The sequence below is a fragment of the Panthera uncia genome (genome assembly GCF_023721935.1).
Source record: "Panthera uncia isolate 11264 chromosome A3 unlocalized genomic scaffold, Puncia_PCG_1.0 HiC_scaffold_11, whole genome shotgun sequence".
Taxonomy (NCBI): Eukaryota; Metazoa; Chordata; class Mammalia; order Carnivora; family Felidae; genus Panthera; species Panthera uncia.
This window is the reverse complement of record NW_026057578.1, coordinates 56,758,327-56,782,406: the sequence shown is the minus strand read 5'-3', so window position 1 is coordinate 56,782,406 and position 24,080 is coordinate 56,758,327. Positions and strand designations below refer to the sequence as shown.

Here is a 24,080-nt window from a genome sequence, read left to right as displayed (position 1 = left end):
ACCCGCCAGAGATAGCTTGGTCAGGAATCTGCTAAATGGAGATTACATTATGTATATGTGTGTGTGTGTATATATATATATATATATATATATATATATGTATTTTTTTTTCTCTTTCTTCTTCTTCTTCTCCTTCTTCTTTTCTGAGTCCCAGTGCCCTGCAGGCCTGTCTCTGGGTGTCTCCTGAAGGCCAGGGCAACCTGTCCTGGTTGATATCATCTTTGGAAATTTCACACAGGAGCCGACTTTGTGCTCAGGTATTTCAGGATCGCCCTGGGAGGTCTGCTTTACAGAAGTTAACAGCCTGACTGGGGCAGGGAAATGCTATTCCTCAGAAGCCATTTGGGACACCTTCTACGTTGGGGTATTCTGTATAGACCAAGCAGGGCATGTAATAACTGCTCAGACGGGTCTGGAAAGGCAAGAGTTCCTTTACGGGGACGATTCGGACTAGATCTAAGCAGACATGACTGCCGGTGAAAGATTTGTCAGCCGCCAGAAAATCAGGTAACAACGCCTTTAAACCCACTTCTTCCTGTGATGGCACTATTCCTTCCTACGCTCCCCTTGGGGAAGGTAGGCCTGCCCTGCCCACGGTGGCAAGGAAGTAGCGCGGTATGGAAATGCCACGCCTGGGTTCAGTGCCTGTCTCCCATTCTCCTCTCTCCACGGGATCCTGCCTGCTCCTGCCGGTCTGGCAGGTGGACACGGGCCGGGGTCTGCGGTTGAGCCAAGCGGGTGCAGCGCCGGCCGTCGGAAAGGTGTGGAGGGAAAGAGGTGTCTGGCTAACATGTGCACGACCGGGAGGGCGGCCCCCGGCCCGCCGGGCGACCTTGGGGGAGCGGGCTCCGTCTCTGGGCGAAGGTGTGCAGTTCCCGCTACCTGCCGGTCCGGCGGCGCTCTGGCTTCCTCTCCCTTTTCCGGCGGCCCTTTGCCAGGTCGGCCTAAGCTGCCTTCTCCCAGGTGAGCTGGTGGTGAGGGCTCCGTTTGGACCGCCAGGCCCAGGCGGACCCTGAGGCTAAGGCGCGCAGGGGAGAGGCTACGCGGGACGCACAGGTGGGGAGCCCAGGTGGGTGGCGTGCCGCTCACCCGGCGCAGGGCGCACACCCGCCTCGCTGCGGGTTAGCAGAGGTCACGCCACCGCGGCCGCAGGAGGGGCCAGGGCGCACCCCGGAGCTGGGAACCTCCCTCCCTACGATGATCACTTCCCGGCACCGCGCCTCCCAGCTCCTCCCGCTGATCCCTCTCCAGCCTGCAGGATTCTGGAGGTGGGGTCGGGAGCGGGGAGTCTTTGGCGGCACGTCGGGTAAATGTGGGCACCCCGCGAAGACAGGTAGGCCTGGGCTAGGACCTCTGAGATTCGTGGTCGCCGTCCCCGCCGAGCCTCATCCGCTCCCACCTTGTGTCTTCCTTGTAGCCCAACGGGGGGATGCTGGCCCTGTTGTTCTGCGGCGTGTCCATCGCGCTTCCACCCTTTGTCAGAGCAGGTACGTTGGGCCGTCCTCGGGTCTAGGCCACCCTCACCCACCTGCCTCCTTGCGGCTCTGTGGGAGCGCCTGCGCGGCCCATCTGGGGGCTCACAAGAGCCCCCAGCCTTTCTGCTACTTCCACCCCAGGGGACCAAGTGAAGTTAACGCTGAGTGGGGAAACAGCAAGTTCCCAGCATCTGACGCTCAGCCCCAAATGTCCCCTTTGGGTTTTGAGGCACCTTTGGGAGGGGGAAGGTGGGTGGGGTGAGGAGGTGTGGATAGGCAAATTTGGAAGTCTTGAGTCCAAAGGCTCAAAACCCAGCAGCAGAACAGAGTTCTCCCTAGAAGACACGCAGTGCAGTGCCATGCTATGTGGTTCAGTAGAAGCGAACTTTAACATGAGCAGATTTTTAAACAATCCTCTTTGGGATGAAATACTTGCACCTTTTATTCAAGACGGAGTGAAATAACTGGGTGGCAGAGCACAAAGAAACAGGACAAGGGGGCTCAGAATAGGAACGTGTACTCAGGCAGATAAGGACTCAGGGTCTTAGGAAAGAAGGGACAGAACAAAATCATCCCAGACAGAGAGGATGAGTCAATGTCTTTTATGGACACATTTTTGTCCATAAATCAAATCAGCAGACCATTTGAGGGAACTCCCACGCTGAGAAAACTCTCCAATACAATTTCAAATTGGCTAGAAAATTGAAGAGGCATTTGTTAAAACTGATAATAAATAGCACCAGAGTTCTCTTTCATGATTCCCCCACCCCTTTCTTTCCCTAGATGCATGCAAGGATATTAGAATGTACAAGGAGACACCTTCCGCCGGCCAGCCTTTTGCTTTTAATTGTATAAACCTGTCACCAATGTCCGGGAAAGTACATGTAACATGGTATAAATATCCTGGCAAAAGCCCAATATCCACAAATGCACAGTCCAGAATTCACCAGGAGCAAAACTGGATTTTGTTTCTCCCCCTGACACAGGAGGACACTGGGATCTACCAATGTGTCATAAAGTAAGTTGCTCATTTAAAATAGAACTAAGTCCTTCTTTCTCTCTGTCTCTTTTTCACACACACACACACACACACACACACACACGTGTGTGTATAATGTTATAACCATATATATATATGTGTATATATATATATAATTCTTTTAGGAAAATTCTTTATAAACTCTTAATAAACATAGAAAGCTCAGTGAGAAGAATAAAATACAATTTTATAACAGTTTGTTACCAGACGGTTTCCAGTGAACACATTTTACACTTGATATCAGCCAAAATGCCGAGAAGCGATCCAGTGAACACATTTTAAGACAGAACAGGTTTATAAATCAGTTGTTGGAACATGAAATGCGTCTTTTCCCATTGATCTAAGGCCACAGGCCAGACCAGCTTAAAAATCTGTTTCTCCCATTGTTATTGCTGCCTTCTTTCTTAGAATGCCAGAAGTTTTCATGACAGGTGGCACAACCAGATGGGGATAAACCTCCTTTGAGCACCTTTTTGTAATGGCACTACAATAGGAATTTAACAGTGACTGACAGATATGTTTCAGGCCCTGTGCTAAGTAAGCCTCATGTTAGGACGTAATGTAAATGAGTGACCCAGGGCTCATGGCAGGGAGACAGTTGAGCCTGGTGGGGGCTGTGGGGAACCAGAAAGCATATGTCCCACCAAAGGCAGCAATCTTTACAACTCAAGCCCATTTTCTAAGTTTTCAGGGATCCTGGAAATGGTGTGTGTGTGTGTGTGTGTGTGTGTGTGTGTGTGTGTGAGTTTTCAATAAGCTTTGTGAGTATGGCTTAAATAAAACACATTTGTGGACAAATTTTGCCCAACGGCCTCAATTTTATTACCTTTCCTTACTGGCTGGCATGCATGTCTTTAACAAATGATTTGATCTCTCTGAGCCTTGATTTTCCTGTCTGTAAAATGGAAGTAACGCCAGCCTGATAGGGTTGAAGGGACAATTAGCTGAGATTATATGTGAAATTGGTACTGGAGAAAGGTGATTGCGTTTGCCCAGTGGTACACAAGTGGGAGTGGCTGTGAGCCCCTGTTTCATGGCTCCTTTCCACAATTTCACTCACTGTATAGATTAAGGTGCTGACAAGGTGTCTTGTGGAGTCTCCTGTCCTGTTTGACTCTGGGTTATGACATAATAGAGCTGGAGATTGTGTGGCACACAAATTCATCTGGATGTCTGGGCTGGATTTAAAATACTTAAATCTGGTTGCTGTGAAACAGGGAAAGATCATCTTTCCTAGAAAGTAGACACAGATGCTGCTGTCATGGAAAAAAATAAGTGTGAATTCTCACAAATCATTAACATACAGATATGAGACATACTTAGTAAACTGTATATTTTTATGCTGAAGTAATTTCAAATTCCTGCAAAATTTGCAAGAATAGTATAAAGAACTCCCACCTATCCTTTATCTAGATTCCTCATTATTTTAACATTTGCCACATTTACCTTATAATTCTCTCTCTCTCTCTCTCTCTCTCTCTTGCTCTCTCTCCAAATATGACTGATCCCTGAACAACATGGGTTTGAATTGCATAGGCCCACTTATACATGGATATTTTTTTGATAAATATAGTACATTACTGTAAATGTATTTTCTCTTCCTTATTATTTCCTTAACATTTTCCCTCTAACTTTATTATTTTTTTCTTTTTTCATTTTAAAGAGAGAAAGAGAGAGCATGAGCAGGGGAGAGGGGCAGAGGGAGAGAGAGAGAGAATCCTAAACAGTCTCCACACTCAACGTGGAGCTCAACAGGGAGTTTGATCTCACGACCTTGGGCTCATGACTTGAGCTGAAATCAAGAGTCAGTCGCTCACCTGACTGAGCCACCCAGGTGCCTCTCTAGCTTACTTTACTGTAAGAACACAATATATAATACACATAACATACAAAATATGTGTTAATCCATTGTTTATGTTATCAGTAAGGCTTCCAGTCAACAGTGGCTATTAGTAGTTCAGGTTTGGGGGAGTCAAAAGTTCTATGTGGATTTTCAACAGTGCACGGGGTCCAGTGCCCCTAACCCCCTGGTTGTTCAAGGGTCAGCTGTGTATGTATATTACACGCAATATTTTTTTTCTAAGCCATTTCTTCTAAAACACTGGAGTTGTATGCGTCGTGTTCCTTTAGCCTTGAGTAGTTCCATGTGTGTTTGCTGCCAAGAATATTTTCTTAGTTATCATATTCAGGAACCATCATATAACATTTTTATCTAACTCCCAATTCACACTATAATTTTGTCAATCATCTCGATTTTTCTGACACATTTTGTTCCTTTCCTTTCTGGTAGAGCATCCAGTCTGGGATCATGTATTGCATGGGACTGTCACGTATTTTCAGTCTCTTTTCATCTGGAACAGGTCCTCTGTGCTTCACGACATTGACATTTTTAAGGAGTACAATTATTTTGTATACTATCCCTTCATTCGGGTTTGCCAGACATTTTCTCCTGAGTAGGATGAGGCTGAGCCTTCTTGGCTGGAATAACATGTAGTCTGTACCCTCTTCAGACAACACACTCAGCAGCTCATGGTGTCCATTTGCCCCTTGGTGGTGGTAATCGGTTGGATCACGTGGTTAAGGTGCTGTCCAGGGTTTCCACAATATAAATATTTTTTTTCCTTTTTGTAAGTAATAATTTGTGAGATGCATCCCACCTCGCTTGAGGCAGAGGGCTTGCACAATATCTTGAAGATGATTTGGCAATCTGGAGATGAGTAGATTCATTTGATTTTGTGACTGTTGGAGTTTACGAGGTTTCAATTTGCCATTTTCTTACAGCTATACAAACACCTGTCACAGAATCCATGTAAACCTAACTGTGTTAAGAAAATATTGGTATTGTTTTTCTGGAAACAGTCAACTGATTTTATCAGATGAATACAAACAAATATTACATGCCGGAAAAGACGACAGTCTTACCTGTCATCTGAACTTCCCACAGAGTTGTGTTTTGGATTCAATAACATGGTACAAGGTAAAAAAAATAATTTTCCTATGATATTTTTCTTCTTCTTTAAAACTTACTCGTTTTGGGGGGGGCCTGGGTGGCTCAGTTGGTTAAGCATCCAACTTTAGCTCAGGTCATGATCTCACAGTTCATGAGTTCGAGACCCACGACGGGCTCTGTGCTGACAGCTCAGTCTAGAGTCGGCTTCAGATTCTGTGTCTCCCTCTTTCTCTGCCCCTTCCCTGTTCTCACTCTTTCTCTGTCTCAAAAATAAATAAGCATAAAATTTTTTTAAACTTGTTTCTAGTTTAAGTTGTATCTTTTAAGGCAGAGTTGGTAAAGAGATTTGAGTACCTAGCTAATTGTTAGCTAATTGATACTGATAATTTTACCCACTGATTATTGATTTTAAAATTTATGGTTCTTATAACTTTGTAATATTTTATTCCTTGTATTCACCACCTCCCTGCTATTATATTTTTTGAGAACTATCCTTGGTTATTCTTTTATTCTAACAGATTAATAAATTTGTTTGAGTGGGCACTACATGCACATGATTCAATAATCACAAAGTATAAAAAGTCACTCCTGGAAAGTATCCTCTGCTCTCCTGAGCTGTATTTGCCCTGGGCCTGTCACACCTTTCATAGCACATGGCTGCTTTTATTGGTTTCTTCTATCTTTTGCATTATTTTTATATCATGCTATCCAAGCAAATAAAACTATTTCTTTGTCCTTCACTTTTTATGAAAACACGAAATCCTTGACTCACCTTTCTGCACCTTGTGTTTTCACCTTGGAGCATTCTCTTTTCTTGGCTGTCCCAGCAGATATTAATGTCTAAGACATAATCCTAGGCAGGGAGGAGAACAGGCTGGTTATTTAAGATAGGATTAGTCTTCCTGTAATTCTGCTTGTTAGCACCTGTCGGTACAGCCATCTGGGGCGTGATTTTTCTCTGTGGAAACCTTTTTATCACCTGATTCAATTTCATTAATGGAGAGACGCTTATACCAATTTCTCATTTCTTCCTGAAAGAGTTTTGGTAAGATTTCTTTTTTGTAGGAAATTGCTCATTTCATTTAACATTTCAGATACTCTAGCATGCAACGGTTTACCATCTTTGCTCTTTTGATGTCTGTTTCTGCCAGAAGGTTCTTCTTTTAATCCCTGTTACAATGTATTTCTCTCTCACTGTCTCACTGGATTAGTCTCTCATAAGAGAGGTGTCAGTTTTATTACTTTTTTCCAAGAATCCAGTTTTGGCCTTGTTGATCCTATTACATGTTTTGTGTTCATTTACTTTGTTTCCATTTTCTGCTCTCACAAGGCAATGAATGGCCTTATCCCCGTGTTTTAAGGCGCATTTGCCAGTGTGCAAGTTTTGTAGGCTACATTCTCATTAACCTTATAATTGTTAGATTGTAGGCTATGTATAAACTATTCAATTTCATTGACGATGCCAAGTTCCTTGACAAAATTTTTTATCAGCTTATACTCACCCCCTGCAATATCCCGGACTCCCTAAAACCTTATCTGGGACTTTGTATTATAAGACATATATTTTTTTATCAGCTTAATGGGTGTAAATGTTACTGTATTGTTGTTTTGGTTGCTTTTCCTTAATTATTAGTGTTAGTGAGATTGAACAACTTTTGCATACATTTACTGACCATTTTTGAATGCTCTGAACTGGTGACTCCTACCTTTTGCCCTATTTTTATTTTTTTCATTTTTCTTACCATTTTGTTACTGACTTACAAGAGACTTTATATATTTATATATTCTGGGTACCAATGTTTGGAATGCGTGAACAATTTCCATCGAGGTTCAGTGTATGTATAGAAAATACATGAAGCTTAAGGGGACAAGCTTGATGGATTATCAGAAAGTGAACATACCCTTTGGTTACCCCTTCCAGTGATCAAGGTCAAGAACTAAAACACCACCAGCACCTCAGAAGGCCCCCTTCTGCCATCTTCCAAAGAACTGTACTTCCCTAATCCCCTGACTTATAATAGCATAGATTAGTGTTGCCAGCTTATGAATTTCACTGAAATTTAATCATATCGTATGTAGTACATATAGGCACAAACCTGGCTTGCTTGGCGCAATAGTGAACTTGTGAGAATCATCATTTGAAGTTGGGATTGACGCGGTCTTCTTTTAGGGCCATGCTTTTAGCGGTTTAACCAAACTGTGTGGTCATTTCGATCCCAGCTGATGACTTGAGAGTTTGGCAGGACGTCAGGCCCTGACTCTAGCTTTTGTCTCCTACACCTGTATCTGTCAAAGCACTGTCTTATCAGTCTACTGGCTGTCACCTTCAGGATAATTTGGGGGGTGGGGCGCCCAGGTGACTCAGTCGGTTGAGGTTGAGCATCCGACTTTGGCTCAGGTGATGATCTCACAGTTTGTGAATTCGAGCCTTACGTCAGGCTCTGTGCTGCCAGCTCAGAGCCTGGAGCCTGCTTCGGATTCTGTGGCTCCCTCTCTCTCTGCCCCTCCCCCACTCATGCTCTGTTTCTGTCTCAGAAATAAATAAACATGTAAAAAAAAAAGAAGTATTTGGGACAGTTAGTTCTAAACACCCAGTTTTCCTTTAATGAGAAGTTCATCTTTACAGACTTTATAGCTACTGCCTCTGCCTTCTCCACTTACAATACTAATACCTGGCCCTGAGGAAATGTTCAGTAAGTTTCTACTGAATAGGTGGATGGCTTCTGAGTTCTTTCTATCTCCAATATTTTTTGTTTTTCTTATTAACTATTGGGCCAGTGGAAAAAAATTACGTGACAAGTATTCATTTAATATGTGTCGGGACATATAATAAACAGTTTGCATACTCTTTCTCATTATCCCCTTGTTAGCATTGGCTCTGACTACAATTTAAAAACTAACAACAATCCTGTTCCAAGGGAGGCCTGGCTGGCTAAGTCAGTGGAACATGCAACTCTTGATCTCAGGGTCATGAGTTCCAGCCCATGTTGGGCGTGGAGCCTACTTGGAAATAAAAAATTCCCTAACAGTATTCCTGTTCTGCTCAGAGGGTACTGATTGCCAGGCCACCGTCCCCTCAGCCTCAGGTGGCTTGGACTGCGGCATTACCCACTTTCCGAGTCCAACTTTGGCCTTCTCAGGATACGGGGTCACACGTTCTTCTCCGTGGCTTCTTGTAGACTCTTCCTCCAGCATTCTGTCTCCCACCTTTCAGCCTTGCAACAATTACCTCTTGGCACCAGCATTATGCCCCTTTAGAGTCTTATCAGTAGAACTCTTCTCGAAATTTTTTCCTCTCGGCTTGGGCCTGTTGTGGTCATAGATTTGAAAGCACTTGACATTTGTAGAGAGGTAGGTTTTTAGAATCAACTTTGTCACTACCTCAGTGTTAAGAGGATGGGTTTTTTTTTTTTTTAAAGCACTTGCTCGGACTTATCTTCTACTTCCTGAATCAGATTATCCATGGGTGAGGTTCAGGCATCTTTATTTTTAAACTATCTGCTCAGCTTGAGCAGATAGGAGGCTAGGAGTCAAGCAATATGAAGAAGAGGGATTGTTCTGAAACTGTTCCCACCAGTGACCTCAGTTATGGCTCTGTTTTTGCTACTCTCCAGTTCAGACCTTGAGTTACTTTTTGGGCCTCAGTGTCTTCTTCTGTCAAATGAGAACATTGGAATCAATTCTCCAAGCACTTAGAGCCTATTATCTGCCTGGGGCCATACCAGGAAATGCTTTGTGTAGGAGGTGAGCATTGCACTGCGTAAAGAATGAATAGCAATGAAGCTGGTGGGGAAGGGGGGGTGGGGGGCGAAAATGATGACAATTAGAAAAAACCCTAGCAGGTGCAAAGGGATCAGGTAAGAAAGAGAATGGTGTTTAGGGGCATTAGATAGAGTCTGGGGTCCATGTCAGAGTGGGGTAAGGTGATGCTAGGAAGTAGAAGATCTTGTTTGCTAACCAGCACATAGCCTTTTCCCCACTTAAAGTATGTCAACGGCCAATCACCCTATTAGGAGAATGACATACTCCACTTCTTTACGCGTTAGTGAAGTCCTCGTGGAGGCACTGCAGGGAATAAATTGGAAGGGCTTGCGGATGGTGGCGTGTGGATCATTGACGCTATTTCAGAAATTCAGTGATTAAACGAGGACCATTGAGGAGAGTGTATGAGATAGAACTGACAGAATGAGGGGAAAGGAGAGGAGAGTGAGTGGAGGGAACTCATTCCCAGTGGCCCCTCTTTTCTCCATTAATTGGAGGGAGATGTTAGGTGGAAATTTAGAAAGAACAGTGTAGGTGAGTAGGTGAATGAGGGAGTCGAAGGCAAAGAATTTCTAAGGTGAAGACCATGAATCAGTAGTGATGCCAAGACTCCTGTTGATGTGATTTTCTCTCATAATGTTCATCGGGTTGTAGGCATGTAAGAGAGGGACAATGGGACCAACCCAGGGTGGGTTTTGCAGGCTGAATATGCTGCAAGGATAAAGGGCGACAGCGTGGAGGAATTGAAAGGGGGTCAGTAAAGTGACGGCCACATGATGGGAAAGGAGATGATACCTGAAGGAAAGTGGTAATTAATACCAAATGGAGGGGTCAAGAAGACTGCTTCCAGCGAAGACAGAAAAATGGGTGTGATGGATAGAAATTTCAGGTAGAAGACTATAATGAACATGGTGGATAGATGTTCACTGTCCATGGTGAGCCTCTTTAAACACTAGAGAGGCTCTAAAGCTAAAAAGAAACAAATGAACAAACAAACAAACAAACAACCAAAGCAACCAAATACACACCCTACAGTTTTCCAGGGTTTCCTGCAGCTAATGTTCTGGATGTGACTAAGCTTCTTCAGCTGGCTTCCCTGAAGGGCTGAAAGAAGAAATTGTCTAGATTGTCTTGCTTTTTCTGCTGGACAGCATGGACATGGGGATTTTTCTGCAGCGGTGTTCCAGGGCCCAGACCTCGGCATTGTGGGAGCTGAGAAGCAGTGCATAGGCCCTCTGATGATGTATTTGTTGGTGTGGCTTTACTAGATGTGGCATGACTTCGCACGCTAGAGTTGCGTCGCGGCAACTCCTGGTGTCTGACTTTCAGGTGGGGTGTTTCAAAGTCTTGACTCCCACCTCACAGTTATGTCAGAGGTAGCAGGGATCCTGTGAGCTCGTTCACCAGCATGGTCTGGTTTAGATCTCACTGCCTGAGTGCTTCTTAAAATTTTGTAAGCACCTAATACCTGTGTTAAATCCTTTTCCCCCTAAAATAGCTGGGATGCTTTTTGCTTTATGCAACTAAAACCCGTCCAAGAGATAAGGCCTCACAGATTTGTTTTGAAGAGTGAATGAAATCATCTATCTGGTAAGCCCTTAGTTCAGTGTAGGTACATAGCAATTATTTAATAAATAAATATCACATGCTATTATTTGGTTAAAATAAAGGAATGGAAGAGATGGAATAATAAAAAATGATAATCAGAATGGTATATTTGTTTTGAGGAATTTAGAAACATAGCGGTTCTGGATAATGACAAAGCCCAGCTTGTGGCTGGGATAATTGAAGACCAAGAGGAATAGAGATGGTCCTTGAAATTGAAGGGTTATGGAGGAAAAGGTTCAGGTATTAACATATCCATTCTTGGGGTACCTGGGTGGCTCAGTTGGCTCAGGTCACGATCTCGCGGTTCATGGGTTTGAGCCCCGCATTGGGCTCTGTGCTGACAGCTCAGAGCCTGGAGCCTGCTTCAGATTCTGTGTTTCCCTCTCTCTCTGCTCCTCCCCCACTTGCATTCTCTCTCTTTCTCTCTCTCTCTCAAAAATAGACATAAACAAATTTAAAAAATAAAATATGCATTCTCATAGACAATGAAGTATTCACATTGGAAAAGCGGTGATGTCTCCATTTTTTTTTTCAATTCCAAACTACTTCTCAATACAATGATTTCTGCTCCACTATTAGGCTGTGTCTGTACTTCCTGAGATCATTCTCAAAGGCAAATATGATCGTCTCATTCCCTTGCTGGAAAAGCTGCAATGTTCGTCCCATTTTCATGGTTTTCTATGATTGGGCTCCTGGGTGCCTGACCAGTTCTATCTCTGTCATTCTCCTGTAGGTTCTGCATCTTAGCCAGACACTCTGGGCCATTCTATTCCTCCAACCACTGTACATGCTGGGCTCAAAGTGTTCTTGGTGCTTGGGAGACAAAATACATTCAAATGTTGCCTGCTCTCACTACTAATATTTTAAGTTTAGATCTTGTCAGTGAGATGTCACTTACAGATTTTTAAGTAACAGTCAAGGCCTTCTGAGAATTTAAACTCTACAATGATGCCCTAGTGGACTGTGGTAGAAGCAGTCCCAGTTACTGTAAAGGGACAGGAGCTATCAAGATTGCTTCTTAAATTATCAAGATTGGATTTCCATATGATTAAGTATTTGTACATCTTAAAAGAAAGGAAGAGTCGATCAGAAAGGGACTGGTCAATGACGGAAATGTAGAAAGGGATATATGGATCCACGTATTCTGGGCCTCCAGAGATTGCCCCTATCGAAGCCCTATCCAAGGAAGAAAGTTTTCATAGTCCAAGGACTCAATGCTTTTTGTTTGTCCCTACTCCAAAGAAGGTGGCATCACATTATGGGGTCTGATGCCTTCACCCATCTGACCCTTACTAATAATTCCCATTCTGTTTGTTAAGTAACTATCCAATTATAATTGGGTTTCCCATATGGGGAATAAGGTAAAACTTTTAGAAATTCACATGATAAATAAAGAAATGCTCGTTCTGGAGTTATTGAGTTTTAGCTTCCAAGGTGGATCCATTCACACTGTTCCCATGAAGAATGGAGTCTGCTCCTGAGCTAGCTACAGCTGACTCCGTGAGAAGAGAGCTCCAAACGCAGACAATTAAATCTTTATCAGGGTAAACCCTAAAGTTTGTCCTCTATATTACATGGTTGTGAGCTTTCTGAAGACAGGGACTGCATCTTATTCCTGCATGACACAACCTCTCACAGACTAGCAAAGAGCAGGAACTTGAATGCTTTAATGAATAAATGGGCTCAATAATTCAAGAAGTTACTCTGTTGAGTGGCACTTCCCAAAGAAAGGGGCAAAGTTTTGAGGAAATGTTCAGAAGGGGGTCTGTGAGATGGAAGAAGTGGCAGTTAGCATGAGAATGTGAGCTTCTGACAGACAGATGGAGGCTGAGGCCTGCCCTGTGGGTGGTTGCTGAGGATGACAAGCAAGAAAGGCATTCCTGAGACCAACCAAACCTCAAGCTGGTTTGGTGTGAGGTTGTTCTTGTCGATGCAGCGGCAGCGTGGGCGACGTAACAAGTTATGTGACATCTGCCCATAAGCCAAGCCATCATACTTTGACTATTGCTCAGACCACCAAGCAGAATGTTCTTGAAGAGTTATTTTGGACCTCTGTAAAGTCCAACCCCCGGCAGGTTGAGAAGGTGTATTTGGGCCTGGAACACAGTGGAAGCAGTCATTAATCACCTGGGCTTGCAGTTTTAGCAAAGGGTCATGGTGCCATGAGATGGTGGTCCACTGGGAGATATGGTCCCCTGTGAGTGGAAGGCATTCCTGCCTGTTCACATCCTCCTACTGTATTCCTCTGCGGACCCTACCCAATCCTCCTCCATCTAGTCTTCCTTCTAGCCCACTTAGGCCTCTCTCTTCTCAACCTCTGTTAGACTTAATATTTACAGCACTCACTGTAGCTTGCAACATATTCTTTGTCAGATCTTCTGTAGATATTTATCCATCTTTCTATCTATCTACAGATATAGATGGATATGGATGGATAGATAGCAGATAGATAGATAGATAGATAATCATCTTCAGTTAGATTATACATTACCCATGGTCTAGGGATCACATGTTTCTTGCATCTCCCCACAGTTCATAAGAGGTGCTAACTAGGAATGTAACTGATGCACCAAAATACTCTTTGAATTAAAACGTGTATGTATAAGGGCCCCCCGGTGGCTCAGTCAGTTGAGCGTCCGAATCTTGGTTTTGCTTCAGGTTGTGATCCCAGGGTCATGGGAATCGAGCCCCACATCAGGTTCTGCACTGAGCGCAGAGCCTGCTTGGGATTCTCTCTGTCCCTCTCCCTTCCTTGTACTCATTCTCTTTCTCAAATTAAATAAGTAAATAACTAAATAAAATATATATGTATATATATTTTTGTATTTAGGACTGTAAAGAGATTAAAGGAGGACGGTTTACTCGTTGGAGAGTTAAGCTCTCAGTGAGCAACGTTTCAGCAGAGGACGGAGGGGACTACGCATGTCAAGTCCAAATGACACACACAGGGAAGCGGTACACTATTTTAAACAGCATCACTGTGAATATCAGTAAATATGCTCATATCCATTGCCTTGGCTTCCTCTTGGCTCTGCGTGAGATGGCTGGCTTTGGGAAGCAGTGATTCTCAATCTTGATTTTCTTGAGGGTTAGCAGACTCTCAAAGTTGCCATTGTTAGAAGCAGAGGGGAGAAAGAGGGGGTGGTCAAAGGGCAGGAGGAGTTCAGTTTCTCATCTGGGAAAACAGAATACTCAACACACTTGGTGTGAAAATGAAATGAGAGCACGTATGTAAAGCAGGTACTGGGGTACCTGGCAAAGTATAGGTATTCAGGATGTGGTAGATATTATCGTTACTCTTATTTCCCTCAGCCATCATTACTGTGACTACTTTGCTGGGCCACTCCAGCTTTGGCCTCCCCTGCCCATGCATGCAGAGTTCAAGGTCTCTGGACTTGATGCTCATGGGGCATCAGTTCTCAACCCAAAGCAGCCAGTTGGCTTGAACATATGACCTGGAGACCTGAAAGCAGAATATTTGGGGTTGAAGAAACCCTAAAGATAATTCAGCTTAAGCCGTTAATTTTATAGAGACCCGGGAGGAGTAACTTATGAAACTTACAGAGCTGGTTGGTGACAGAAACAGGTCCAGGACTAAGGCTTTCAGTGGCCAGATGAGCATTCCTTCTTTTCAACACCTTCATCAAGGAGTTCTTGCTATTGCCTTTTGCTCTCTTGTCAGGAGGTAGTTGTTTTCTATGTTTATTCATCTAAATGGGAAGAACTGAAGACTGAATATTTCTTTGATTTGGACCATTATATCTGTCACTAATTTCTATCAGACTTCAAAACGCTGGGTGGTATCTAGCAATTTCTTAATGGTGTGGTTCTCTTAGGCACGTATTTAGCATGGATGGCTTCCTGCTTCCCACCTAGAACCCTTTAATTAAGAAAAATAATTGTATTACATCTGATGATTTTTATGCTTTTGGGTTTTACATCACCTGTTATCTCTCCAAAGGTAGGCGAAAGTTGTCTTGCTCAATCCCCCACACCTAGCCCAGTGCCTGGCCCAGACTAGGCACAGACCTATTTATTAACAGCATGATTGGCAACTGTCATGCTTTAGTTTTACATGGGTAGCCAAGGGATTCTTTGAAACACAACATTTCAAAGGTGAAATGAAGACTACCTCAAGAGGTCATTGAGCTTAATAGTCTATATTTCGTGCCATTGCAACAAACACTTATTTATGATCTATTATATCTCCCAAATTGTTAGAACCTGATCATTAACAAATTAAAAAAAAAACATAAACCCATTGTTTCTTCTGTTGAGAAGCTCTCAACCTGGTGGTAGTGGAGATGGAGATGTAAATGAATCATTTTAACAATTACGTGATAAGGATAGAGTTATAGATAGTGTCTGAGGAACAGTAAAAGAATCGGAAGTAGCCACGAGAGTGGCAAATAAGTGGCCTTGGAAGGCTTCCAAGAGGAAATGTCTTCTCAGCTGAATTTTGAAGGATGAGTTAGATTTATAGATGTAAAGAGTGAGACAGGGCAGAGAGAATGGTCTAAGACAAAACATAAAAGTGTCCACCAGTATAGTTTGTGTTGGATCTAAAACTAATTTTGTTGGAGCATACATAAGTATGCGGTAAGGAGCGGAGATTGCTGAGGCCATGGAGTGAAACAGGGTCAAGGTTAAGGGGCCAGTTACACGCAGGCTTTCCCATGGAGCCACTGCAGAGCCTTTGGATGCAGAGGGATGAGGCTGCATTTGTGATGGACAAGACCAGTCTTGAGATGGTTGAGCAAGAGTTGAAGAGGGTCTTGGAGCCTGCAGACCACTTTGGCAGCTGCTGCAATACCCAGAAGAGGGCTGATAATCAGAACTTGAGTGGAATTGGCAGGAGATTCTTCTTCAGGCGGTAATTTAGTGGCTCTTTACTAAGTGCCTAACAAGGCCAGGTCCTGTGCTTAGTAGAGAGAGCATGATAAGGAGGAAAACAGCCATGAGTGCTTCTCTGATGGAACTTTGAAGTCTGAGCAGGGAGGGGAGGCAGAGCTATATCAGATAAGTTGCTAGTGAGATGTGTAATTACCAAGGAGATTCAATGCAATGAGAGAATGGAAAATGTGAGATCAAACAGACAAGGACCTGTTGAGAAGTCTGTGGGTCAGGGAAAGCTTCTTGATAATAGTGACACTGATAGTCAGGAAGCATAAACTGAATGATGGAGTGGGTGAGATTTTTCCAGACTGAGGGAGCAGCCAAAATAAAGGCCTTGTAACAAAACAGACCATGGTATGTCTGAATAATGGGAAGTAGGCAGGTTGGCTGGAGCAATGCTGAGTGAGGGAGGTCGCGCTAGGTAATGAGGTTGGAGAAGTAATCAGGGGCCAGGAATTGGTGGGAACATGCAATCCAAAGCAGAGAGTGTGGAGTTTATTCCAAGAACAATGGTAAGCAGCCAGACGGGTGGAGAGCAGGAGAGTCGCATGATGTGACTTAACATTTCTGAAAGCTGAGTGTGCCTGCTGTGCACAGAATGATCCCTACAGAGGTAGGAGTGGCATGTAGGAGGCAGGTACAGAAATGCAGGTGAGATATCAGGTAGGTACAGGCAACATGGTGGCATTGAAGATGGAGAGATGTGGCTGGGTTCAAGGAATTTTAGGAGGTAAAACCCACAGGTGTTAGTGTTGGACTGAATATGGGGTAAGGGATATGGCAAGGTCAAGGGAGTTAGGCCTTTTGGCATATGCAGTGGGCTGGTTGGTGACATTATTCAATGAAATAATAGAACTCTGAAGGAAAACTGGATTTAGGAAAGAGATCATGAGCTTGGTCATGGGTAAGTTGAGTACTTGGAGGTGCCCATGTGGAGATGTCAAGTAGGCCAAGGCCATAGTCTAGAGAAAAGTCTGGAGATGCAACTTTCAAAGTCCTTGGCCTTTAGATGGTAATAGAAGGGTGGATATGAATAAGAGTACCTAGGAAAGAGTAGAGAGTGGAAAATAGAGGGGTTAGCTGTGAAGAAGGAGGCACACATGAAGAAATGTTAGGAGGTGAAATTAGTTTGACTTGGAGGTTGGTAATTTGAAGAAGTAAGAGAAGGGCTGTTGCCTAGAATGACTTCTAGATTTTAGCTGTGTGAGATCCAGAGCAAGGTGGTATATTAACTGGCCGGTGATGATTTCTGTCTGGCACACACTGAATTTGGATGCTTTGTATGTAGAATGTGCAAATATTATTGTCATTATAAAGGACATATGTTTTTGCATTTTCCTAGCTTCCCTCTTATAGCTTCTCTGTGTCCCACCCCAAATCTAGAGGAGGCACGTGGGGCTAAGCAGGTGATTGCTAAATGTTGGTGGACAAATTGGGAAGAGAAGAAGTGGAGAAAATTGAAGGGCTGACAAGTCAACACAAGGGAAGACAGTGATACAGTGGAAGTATAATGGAAGAGGATGGGATATAAAGAATGTGGAAAAGCAGGGAGAGAGGATGGAGCAGTGAGACATTAGGATCATTATCTCCCTGTAGGACCCAGGCCAGAGCTTTGCTTAGAGCCACTGCGTACAAACTGCATCTGGATTATTAGGTAATGAGATTTTAGTACACAATCTCATCAGTTTACATTTATACCAAATACAGAATGGCGAAGGGAGCTCTCGTGGTAGCCCAGTGCTTAGGGCTCTTCCTTAGCAATTCAGTTATTTCTGGTTTCAAAATAGGTATTTATGGGGTGGCATTTCATCATGCCATGAGCTTTGTGTTTTCCTCGACTAGTATTAACTGAAGATCTGCTTAGTACCGTGTTTTCTTTACACTAGCATTGGATAAGTAGTTGGGAAGGTATCATACATGATTCTAATGCAATTTCACGTGGGTTTGATTTCTTAGCAGAAACACATGGATATGCAGGAAGAATTCCTAAAATCATTTACCCAAAAAACAATTCAATTGAAGTACAACCTGGTGAGTAAAATTATTGAAGCCATTGAAATCATAAGGGGAGATTAATATACATGTTTAATATAAAACCAATTAAATTTCATTGACTGTCCTGAAATTTGACAAGGCATTTGTTAAAAATTCATGTCAAAAATGTTGGAAGAAGTTAGCAGGAAAACAATTGAATAGAAGAAATAAAGAGCGAGAAAAAGAAGAAATAGAGATCTTTTCTAGTAAATATTAAAGTATGTTTAATTATAAAGCTATAATAAATAGATACTGATATTTGTATGCAAACACAAAAATTAGATAACATAACAGAAAACAATAAGCATATGTTGGAATACACAGAAATTTAGTAAAGGAGATATGTAGAGAAAGAGATATAGTGTATGTGCAATATTAGTAAAACTTGTTAAATGTGAAGAATATGTAGTTCATTCTTTATCTCATATCAGACACAAAAATACAGTTTTGATGAATTAAAGAACTACATATAAAAATAAGTCCTCAAAAGTACCATTGAAAATAAAGATAGGGGTGCCTGAGTGGCTCAGTCAGTTAACCGTCCAACTTCGGCTCAGGTCACGATCTCGTGGTCCGTGAGTTCGAGCCCTGCGTCAGGCTCTGTGCTGACAGCTCAGAGCCTGGAGCCTGTTTCAGATTCTGTGTCTCCCTCTCTTTCTGACCCTCCCCCGTTCATGCTCTGTCTCTCTCTGTCTCAAAAATAAGTAAACATTAAAAAAAAAAAAAAGAACATAAAGATAAATCAGGGCACCTGGGTGGCTCAGTTGGTTGAGTGTCCAACTCTTGGTTTCAGCTCAGGTTATGGTCCCAGGATCATGAGATTGAGGCCCAAATCAGGCTCCATGCTAAGCATAGAACCTGCTCTGGATTCTCTTTGCCCCTCTCCTGCTCACAAGCACTTACTGTCTCTCAAATAAAATAATAATGATAATAACAAAAGATAAATTTATGTCCAACCTCAGAAGGATGTATTTTCTACACATAGAACCAGTGGAAGAAATCACAGAAGATTAAAAATTAGACTATCATAAAAAATTTAAATGTATGTATATGTAAAAAATGGTAAAATCAAAATGTGAAAGACAAACTAAGAATGTTTTGAACAGAGATATTAAAAAACAGCTAATATAATTTCTATAGAAAATTCCAAGAAATCAAAGAATATGAATAATCCAAATGGGGCAAATGAATAATTCACAGAAGAATAAAAGACTAAGAAAATATGAAAATATATTCACCTGTGATAAAAAATATACACAAAAACAATGATATCTATCCATGAAATTGGTAAGGATTAAAACATATATAATACCAAATATTAGCAAGGATACTATGGGGAGTGTTCTGATACATGACCAGCCATGAATATGAGCAATCATTTAAAAATGTTTAGGTTTAAAACTCTCCAAAGGTTTCCCATCTCAGACTAAAATTCAAATAGAAGAAATAAAGAGCGTGAAAAAGTGGGGCCCTCCAGTGGGGCCCTCCACGGTCGACTTCCCCTTGTTAGCACTTCACATGTGCTTGGACCTCATTTATTGCAGCTCTCCATTCAGTCCTTCTGTTTTGACCACACTGGTATACCTGCTGTTCCTTGAACAGTCAAGCACACTTCTACCTCAGGGACTTTGCACTTGCTGTTTCCTCTACTTGAAACGCTCTTCCACACACATCCCCATGGTCTGTTTCTTCACTTCCATCGGGTCTCCACTGAATGTCATCTCACCTGACCACCGTGTTGAAATAGCACACCTCACTCACCACCATGCTCTAGCCCTTGAGCTTTCTCTATGTTTTCATAAAGTACTTATCACTACCTCACATATTTTGAACTTGTCTTGTTATCTCTAATTCTATTTGAATCTATGCTTCTTAGGAGAAAGCTTTGCATCTGGTTTGTTCCCTCTGATATCACCAGTGCTCAGAACAATTTCTAGAACACAGAAGGTGCTTATGGTGGCTGGGTGGCTCCATCGATTAGGCACCTGACTCCTGATTTCAGCTCAGGTCATCATCTCACAGTTTGTGAGATCGAGCCCTGTGTTGGGGTCTGTGCTGACAGCTTGGAGCCTGCCTGGGATTCTCTCCCTCTCTGCCTCCTCCCTACTTGCTCTCTCTCTGTCTCTTCTTCGAAATAAATAAATAAACATTTTTTAAAAAAGATGGTGCTCAAGAAATAGTTGCTAAATAGATAAATAAGTCAATGGACTGGTATAGACTCTGCAGAGGGAAATCTAGTATGTATTCAGACCCTTCACAAATATGTATAACTTTTGACTCAGTAAATTCTAGATGGTAGACCACATACAGCAGACACAGATCCCCAGCGTCCCAGATACACACACACACACACACACACACACACACACATGTATGTATATATGTATCTATATGTATGTATACATATGTGTGTGTATATCTTAAAAATTAGACTATCATAAAAAATTTAAGTGTATGTATATGTGAAAAATGGTAAAATCAAAATGTGAATGACAAACTAAGAGAGAATGTTTGGAACAGAGGTATTAAAAAACAGGTAATATAATTTCTATGGAAAATACCAACAAATCAAGGAATGTGAATAATCCAAATGGGGCAAATGAATAATCCACAGAAGAAAAAAAAAGACTAAGAAAATATGAAAATATACTCATCTGCAATAAAAAACATACACCAAAACAATGATATATATATATATATAAATTGTGCTTACTATGTTCAAGGAAGGAAAAGACATGATTGAAATTTTCAAAAGACAATTGAAAACTTTTAAAAAGAGTAGCATATCAGATTTGAAAAAGAACAAACGAAACATCAGGACTGACAAAGACAATACCAAAACAAAAAATTCAATACAGAGTTTAATAGCCTATGAGACATTTGAAAAAAGAACTACTGAACTAAAATATAAGTCAGGAGAAAATGTCCATGATTGAGCACAGAGAGACAAAAGAATAAGAAATATAGAGGCTAGAGGAAGAGGATCTACAGAGCTAACCTGTATGTAACTACAGTCCTAGAAGAAAGAGAAAAGAGAAAAATGAGAGCAGAGGCAATATTATTTAAATGATAATCTGAGAATGTTCCAAACTGATAGACACATCAATTAAAAGACCCTGGAAGCTAAGGAGACTCAGCAGGATAAATAAAACCAAACCTGCACCTTAAAATACCACAGTGAAACTGCAGAAAACCAAAAACAAAGGAAAAGTATCTTAAAAGTTAGGGAAAAAAGAAAAAAAAAAGACACGCTCTGTGTGCAACAGTAAAACCACTGTTTGAAACTTCAATGGAAATAACAGAGGTTGTATGCTGAAAAAAAAATGCTGCTAATTTTATAATCAGTGAAAATACGGCAAACTAAAAATGACAAACTTTGCCAAGCACAGTCTTAAAAGGAACTACTGCAATGCTCTTTAAGCAGAAGGAAATGTTTCCAGATTGTGAATCAGCTATGTAGGAGGGAATGAAAGAGCAATGTTGATGTAAATATGTGAGCAGATCTAAATGAATCTTGACTGCATAAGGCAATAATAATGACGATTGTTCATGGAATTTAAAATATACATGACGTTAGAATTCCCAACAGCATTTGCCTGTATGCTAGGAGAAGGTCAAATGTAATTACATTCTAAGACTTTACATTCTCTTAGAAGAGAGTGGAGATATCAGTAATATCAGACTTTGATAAGTTTGAGGATCTATGTTTTAATATTTAAGGCAGCCCTAAGATAATAATAATTTTTAAAATATAGGGTTATATGGAGTAATAAAAAATAATCAAGAGCAAGGTAAGCAGCGATCCAAAAGAAGGAATCAAAAGAAAGCAAGGAGGAAAAGACAGATATAGGACAGTTGCTACAAATAAAATATCTATATAAGTTAGTCGATTTAAATACACATATATCACCAATTATATGATGGACTAAATGCTCCAAATTAAGATTGTCACACTGGGTTTGAACAAGAAATTAAAACTCTGGACTGTCTATAAGATGCTGGAAAAGACTGGAAAATGATATATGATATAAACACTAACCAAAGTGATGTTGGTATAATTATACTAATATCAAAGTAGATACGAAGGCAGAATGCATTATTAGAGATAAACAGGGATACTTCATAATGATTGAAAGTTCATTTTTGAACGTATTAGATACATAATAACATGGCCTTAAAGGTGTGTGTGTGTGTGTGTGTGTGTGTGTGTACATACAGAAAGAGAGAAAGTTAGTTCAGGATTACAGGGAGAAATGGACCAATTTACACTAATAATGGAAAAATAATGGGATAATACCAGCCACGGTTTTCACAATAGCTGATAGAACAGGCAAACAGAACACCCTATCATGACAAACAAAATGTGTCCAACGAATGGCCTGATGTTTATATTACAGAGCCCTGTGCCCAGCTACTACAGATTACACATTCTTTCTAAGCACAATGAAATGTTTGATAAAATAGACCATATATTGGCCTATAACAACAGATTGAAATCATTGCAACTACATATTGTCAGAAGTTAGAAATAAGTAATAAAAAGACAATTAGAATAACCATATCAAATCAAATAAACAATCAAATAAAAACAACTCCTCTCGGGGCACCTGGGTGGCTCAGTCGGTTAAGCGTCCGACTTCAGCTCAGGTCACGATCTCACGGTCCGTGAGTTTGAGCCCCGCGTCGGGCTCTGGGCTGATGGCTCAGAGCCTGGAGCCTGCTTCCGATTCTGTGTCTCCCTCTCTCTCTGCCCCTCCCCCGTTCATGCTCTGTCTCTCTCTGTCTCAAAAATAAATAAACTTAAAAAAAAATTAAAAAAAAAAACAACTCCTCTCAATAGCTGATGGATAAAAATAGAAATGAGAAAATTATTTGACAGTGAATACTAATAAAAAGATTTCAGTGAGGTTGATGAGATACAAAGATTTGATCAGAGCACGCTTGTTAACCTGAGTTAGGAAAAGAAGATGGTTGCAATATCTATGAGCAGCACGCTCACCCCCGAAGACAGAAAAGGAGAAACAAAATAAATCCAACAGAAATGGAAGAGATCGGGGCGCCTGGGTGGTTCAGTCGGTTAAGCGTCCAACTTTGACTCAGGTCATGATCTCGCAGTTTGTGAGTTTGAGCCTCGCATCAGGCTCTGTGCTGACAGCTCAGAGCCTGGAACCTGTTTCAGATTCTGTGTCTCCCTCCCTCTCTGCTCCTCCCTCACTCATGCTGTGTCTCTCTCCCAAAAATAAATAAACATTTTTAAAAAATTTAAAAAAAAGAAGTGGAAGAGATGAGGTGAAAAGTAATAGCAGAAAATAGTGAAATAGTAAATGAACGTGCAATTGAGTGATTAACAAAGAAAAAATTGTTTTTTTTGAAAGTGGGATGTGATTGGTAGCCCCCTGGATGATTAAGAAACGAGGGAAGGGACAATCTGAAGGAAAAAGAGGCTATCACCATAGATCATATACACACAAAAAAGATCACAAAAGGATATTCTGAACAACTTAGTGCCAAACAATTTGAAAATCTAAAAAGAAATGGGCATTTTATATAAAAATCAGCACAGAGGATCTGGCACAAGATTTCAGAATAGGAATAAGACTATAAATTTAAAAATCTTGCTACAAACAAAATTCTGTATCTAGTTGGCTTTTCCCATGATCTCTACAAAGCAGTTAGTAAAGAAATTTAGCAAATTTAAACAAAATGTTTCACAGAGCAGAAAAAGGAAACAGTCATTAACTCATTATATTAGGTCAGGAAACTCTTAACCCTCAAACCCAAAATGAACGTTGTTACAAAGCAAACTTCAGGCCAATCTCATTCATCAACACAGATGAAACACTCTAAGCACATTTTTAGCAAATTTATTTTAACAGCATACATAAAGAATGTTACCTTGTGGCCTAAGTTGGGTTTCTTCCTATTAGGTAATTCATTCTTTTATTTTGTATTAACAAACCAAAGGAGAAAAAATAATATATTCACCTCATAGACACCAAAAACCATGAACACCTAAATTAGAATTTTTTTAAAAATTTGTTTGTTTATTTATTTTTGAGACAGAGAGAGACAGAGCATGAATGGGAGAGGGTCAGAGAGACAGGGAGACACAGAATCCAAAGCAGGCTCCAGGCTCTGAGCTGTCAGCACAGAGCCCGACACGGGGCTTGAACTCACGGACCGTGAAATCATGACCTGAGCTGAAGTCAGACGCTTAACCGACTGAGCCACCCAGGTGCCCCAGAATTTTTTTTTTTTAAACTTCCTTTAAAACTACAAATGTAAGGGAACACCCTTAATCTGATTTTTAAAAATC

The 24,080-nt window shown here is 41.5% G+C and overlaps 1 protein-coding gene across 3 annotated transcripts in view; it reads left to right on the top strand.

Moving 5' to 3' along the window:
- The first annotated feature begins 106 nt into the window (after positions 1-106).
- Positions 107-24,080, top strand: part of IL1RL2 (interleukin 1 receptor like 2) — a 40,386-nt gene continuing 16,412 nt past the window's right edge. The window contains exons 1-5 of one of the 3 annotated variants that reach the window (XM_049651284.1): positions 107-1,487; positions 2,259-2,493; positions 5,296-5,491; positions 13,665-13,824; positions 17,687-17,761. In XM_049651284.1, coding sequence (XP_049507241.1) covers positions 1,430-1,487; positions 2,259-2,493; positions 5,296-5,491; positions 13,665-13,824; positions 17,687-17,761 — 724 coding nt within the window. In that variant the 5' untranslated portion in view covers positions 107-1,429. Of the gene's footprint in view, positions 1,488-2,258; positions 2,494-5,295; positions 5,492-13,664; positions 13,825-17,686; positions 17,762-24,080 lie in introns of those variants that run through there. The other 2 variants (XM_049651283.1, XM_049651285.1) reach the window with 2 other exon arrangements.